This window comes from Protobothrops mucrosquamatus, unplaced genomic scaffold, assembly GCF_001527695.2.
Source record: "Protobothrops mucrosquamatus isolate PMUCROS unplaced genomic scaffold, P.Mucros_1.0 scaffold1915, whole genome shotgun sequence".
NCBI classification, from domain to species: Eukaryota; Metazoa; Chordata; class Lepidosauria; order Squamata; family Viperidae; genus Protobothrops; species Protobothrops mucrosquamatus.
Window position 1 is genome coordinate 12,348 of NW_015388039.1, and position 5,378 is coordinate 17,725.

General features: G+C 41.0%; 1 protein-coding gene across 1 annotated transcript in view; it reads left to right on the top strand.

The window, feature by feature from the left end:
* The first annotated feature begins 985 nt into the window (after positions 1–985).
* Positions 986–5,378, top strand: part of CACHD1 (cache domain containing 1) — an 87,656-nt gene continuing 83,263 nt past the window's right edge. Inside the window, exons 1-3 of the mRNA XM_015823565.2 lie at positions 986–1,033; positions 1,684–1,714; positions 2,074–2,150. Of these exons, the coding sequence (XP_015679051.2) occupies positions 986–1,033; positions 1,684–1,714; positions 2,074–2,150 (156 nt within the window). The remainder of the gene's footprint in view (positions 1,034–1,683; positions 1,715–2,073; positions 2,151–5,378) is intronic.

Consider the following 5,378-nt stretch of genomic DNA (forward strand, 5'->3'; position numbering starts at 1 on the left):
GTACTACGGGTTGAGAAGCACTGCTTTATAGCCAGTTTACAATGTAAAACAGTGTTTCTCAATCTTTTCTTCACCATGGACCCACTTTAAATAACTTTTGTGGCCATGATCCATGGACCCCAAGACTTAACTCAAAATTTAAATTATAACATTTCTTCAAACCTTCGCAGACCCCCTATGACATCGCAGACTCCCAGGGATACACGGACCACAGGTTGAGAACCACTGATGTAAAGCATCATTTTATTGATCTGGGAGTGATGGAAGGCTGAGTCAACCTTGAGCCCTGTCAGGATTGAACTCCAGGCTGTGGGCGGAGTTTGCCTGCAATACTGCACTTTAAACAGCCACCTGGGCTTCTCCTAATCCCCAGCAATTAAATTCAGGTGGGACAAAAGGAGGTTGAAAGTTCCCCAGCAGCTTCTTTCTATCCACGCAGTTTCTCGTCTGCATCTTCTTTTGGGTCCCAGGTTGGTTGAAGGCATGCGGCAAAGAAGGGACAAGAGCATAAGGACAACTTTCTCCTCGCCTTTACAGTGCTATTTGAATGCTCCTGAGAGCATAACTCAGAGTTAAATTAGGAAGTTTCTGGTTCAAGGATATGCTTGAATAGTGAGCAATTTCTTATCTCTATCTTATTAGTTTGGCCTAAGAAATAAGATGGTGTCTTTCTTTTATTCTAGTGAAATATAAATAAAGATATAATGATTAATATAAGCCAGTGGTGGCAAACCTATGGCACGCATGCCAGAGGCGGCACTCAGAGCCCTCTCTGTGGGCATGTGCGCCGTCACCCCAGCCCCGCCTCCCCCTGTGGCCCCCTCCTCACCAGCAACCCCCCTGGAGGAGAGCCACTCCCGAGCATGGCCCACGTAAAGCAGCACAGCCAAGAACATGGCAGCCGGGCAGCGGGGACAAGACTCCGCCCCTGTACCCCGTTGTGTGCAGATGCTGCTGCGAGGTGCAGGCGGAGGGCGTGGCCACCATGGCGCTGCTGGGCCGCCAGAGTGATCTGTGGCGGACCGTGGAGGCGGTGGGTGGCCCTGCGGGGGGGCGGTTTTGGGGCACTCGGTCTCTAAAAGGTTCGCCATCACTGATATAAGCTATTGGATAGTTCCAGCTTCAAGTCTCCATTCACCCTGAATCCAATTTACCTTTCAGATATGGGGGTATAAAAGGAGGGAAGACTACAAATGCCATCCTTGACCTCCCAGAGGAATAATTTAATAAAAACTGTTTTTAAATTTTTACTTTATATTCCTTATATGGTACTGACCTAGAGAAAAAAGGAAAAGTGTGAAAGGAATTGAATTGGTTAAAAAAAATGCAGAGCAATATGAAAGTGGTAATCAATGCAATAACTGCATTGTTCCTTGTTTAAAACTTGGGTGATGCATTATCTCTGTGACGGTACTTCATGTGAACATCAGCACTGGGAGAAGAAAGTATAAGCCTATCCCTTCCCATCATGGCAAATATCCAGTGGTGGGATTCAGCCAGTTCACACCAGTTCGGCAGAACCGGTAGCTAATTTTTTGTTGCCCAGGCCCAGAATGGACTTCCGGAAGCAGCATCCACATATTTGAATCCCACCACTGCAAATATCCATAGGGGCCTTTACTTGATATCAAATAAAAGCAATTTAGAAGTCTAGACTGGTTCCTAATGAATTGAGATTAACAGGGAAGAAAACCTGAAAGCAAAGAGATTGGAAGAGGGAAGGCATTTTTAAAAAGCTGCATTGAATTAAATGTATATGTAAACAATTAATATACTTGGGCAAAATCAGATGTAAAGCATAGCTTTTTAAAATTTATACCATTTGGACGCAATAGCAGGCACTCTGGATGCAATATCCTAGTCTTTTTCCACAAAAACACAAACATGTTTAATTTAATTAAGGAAGCATATGTGTGTCTAAATGAAACTGGTGTGGTTTTTCATTCTCTATTATGATAATTCTTTTAAACTTTAATCTTTTGCCTTATGATACCCGTACTCAGTCCAGCTGCTTTTTATTCTGAATATGTTAAAACCATGATTATTGTGCCTTGATGTCTAAGTGGTCTTTCTTAATTTTGTTGCAGCGGATATTCAACTCCTTTGTGTACACAGAAAAAATCTCAAACGGAGAAAGTGAAGTTCAGCAGGTAGGAAAGTGTTACTTAACCACCAATTACACAACAATAATATAATTTTTTTTTCTTAATGTTCTCTCCCAGGTCTATACATTCAGTAGGGGTTTCCCCCCCCCTTGTTTTATTTGCTTTTTTTACTTCATTGTGTTAAATTGCTAACTTATAAATGTTTCTATTGAGAATTGAATATATTCTTGCATTAGAAAATGCTGATGGATTCACGAAAGTGTTAGATTGAAAGTGTTTTTTTCTTCACTGAATAGCAATGATGGTTGTAAAACATTTCATTTTGATGCTGGTTATAATGCTTTCAGAGTAGTTCAGAGTTCTCCAGTAAAGTTTTTCTCCATCAAGAAAAGAGCATTCAAACCCCCTGAAGTGTAAATAAGACCAAGCCAAACAAAGACAGTTCATCTGGAAACACTTTCCCTTTCTTCTGCCTGTGGGGGGAAAGTGGATCAAAGAATGCAAGAATGGGGAGGGCCATGTGAGCCCACAGAGAAGGACTGTTTGGAAACCAAAAGTCTGCAGAAGAAACGGGGGGGGGGGGGGGAAAACACCCAAAGAAGCAACTGTCTTAATTGTCTCCAGTCAATGCCAGAGGATGGTAACATGGTCCTTTGGGCTATGCTGATAAACATGGAAATATCTTGGGATATTTGTCCTAAACATGGAAATATCTTGGGATTTTGCTTTCTGAGACAGATGCCACCTCTTCTGTAAGTTGTGTAGCATATAGGACATATGCTAGGCATTCATATACACTCATTAGATATGGAGAATACCACTGCTGGGTGTGCTTAAGTGTCAAAGTTTGCTCTACAAACATTGCTTCTCCTGAGCCACTTATTATGTGTATAGATTGGCAGTGGAGTTTGACATTGAAGGACACATGTTTGGTATTATTAATTTTCCATTAGACACATCTTCAAAGGTTTCTCTGTAACTTTGTTAAAAGCAAATTCAGCTGGGTTACTGCCACACAAAAAAGAATCCAAAAAGGTTTTTATAAGGCATAACAAAAGAGATTTATCTTCATATCCTGTTGAGGAGCAATGGAAACATTTTAGACATGTAACTGATAATTTAAATTGTTTATTGTAAAGCTTTTAATATAATTATGTTAGCAAGTGTACTTTTTTGCCATTGGTTAAACGCGATTGACCTTACACAAGATAATAAAGGAATCTGTAAAAACAGATTAACCAAGGAAACAGTCTAAACTGGGCATTCACCTACCTTGCTCTTACCTAGTTTATGGATAGACTTAAGTGTAAACCCCGTCAAATCTAGACCTGTGCCAGATTGCTGTAACTGGATAAGATAAGAAAGTACTTGTAATCTAGCAAAGCTGGAGTATACCAAATTGAGGAAGATTAGAGGTTTGAGAGTAGATCACTACTATTTCTCTTTTTTAAAAAAGATTTTTTTATTGTTAGCAAAGAGAAAGAAAAGTCTAATTTGATAGTGATAGTGAAATAAAACAGAGAAACAAGTAAGAAGCATAAATAAAAACACTAAAGGATAACTTTCTAGTGACACGTTCTCCCTTTCCCTTCTCTTCCATCCATTTCTCACAACTGTTGATTACAACCTGGACATTTATACATTGAACATTGAAGATAATTGCTTTTAAGGCCTTTCGTCTATTATTTTTTTATTGGTCTCATAACTTTTTTCCTTAAAAGCCTTGTGCGTGTAGATGACTTTAGGAGAGCTTGGGATCGGGGTGATGCAACCATTCTGGCCTCCCTGGCCTCTTAGGAGCTGTCAGTGCCATTGACCATGGTGTTCTTCTGGACCAGCTTTGGTGGTTGGGAGTGGGAGACACTTTGTGTGGTGGTTCTACTTTCTACTTTCTGGTTACAGTCAGTGTTGATAGAGAAGGAGAGGTCAATGAAGGATGTGCCTCAGCGCTTCAGTATTTTGACTCGCCTCTTTAATACCTACATGAAATTGCTGGAGGAAATAATCTGATGGCATGGGGTGCAGTATCATTAGAATGCTGATGATATTCAGTTATTCATTTCCACCACTAGATGGACAGATGAATGCTATTGCAGTCTGGCTGAGTGCGCATAGGGTCTCCGGGACTGGATGGCAACCCTGGCAAATCAGAGTGGCTCTGGGTTTTTTGGTTCCTCCAGCGTGGGTGATATTTCATTTTTTACTCTGACAGCTTTGCACAGATCTGTCTTAGGTGCCAGTTGTGCCCTTTCCTGCAACATACTGTACATCGGGCTGCCTTTGAAGACTACCTGGAAGCTACAACTGGTCAAAATGCATGGATAGTGATGTCTGTCCCCAGATTTACTCATATTACACATCACTTGCACAAGTTGCACTGGCTCACTGTTTCTTTCTGGGTGCAATTCAAGCTTAACTTTAAAACTGTAAAACATGGGACCAGTTTATCTGCAGGACCTCCCTCTCCTTAAGGATATGTGCCCATTTTCTCAGATGAAAAACAGGTTGGACATGCTCCTAGCCTCTTCTTTTATATGGTGCCATCTTATGGAATCTAGGAAGTGTGCCTTTTCCATGTCAGCCACTGCCCTATGGATTACCCTATCCCCTGATATTTGGCAGCAAACCTCCCCCCACTCTTTTAACCTTCCAAAAAGCACTTAAGATCTGGCTTTTCTTGCAAGCACAAGGTGAGGGTGAGATGGATCAGATGAAACTTGTGGTCTGCATGTGAAAGTTTAGCTATGGCACTAGGATTTTTTGTTTATTTAGTTAGTTAGTTTTAGTATAAGTGGTTTTAATACATTTTTAATTGCAAACAGATACTAGCTGTTTACGGGTATTCCGCTGTCTAAATTTGGCTTGCTGTGTAATGTGTAGCAGGGGTCTCCAATCTTTCTTACTCCATAGACTGGCAATGATGGCAGCAGGGGGAAGGGGATGGTTTCGGGCTCACAACTCAATCCCGTGCATGCACAAATGAAGCTTCACACACTTGCCCTCGGCTTGTGCAGATTGATATATATAGGATAAAAAGGAACCATTCCTGCATAGATTTGGGTTAGACCTCTCTAATTTATTTATTTATTTATTTATTTCATTTATACCCCGCCCTTCTCCCGGAGGACTCAGGGCGGCTTACAGCCAGTTTAAAACAATCCCACATAATACCTAATACAAATCTAAAATAATTAAAAATAAATATTTGAATTGGCCGCTCTATTAAAATTTTATTAAAACCAATTAAAATACCCCCTAGGCCAGTCCTGCCTG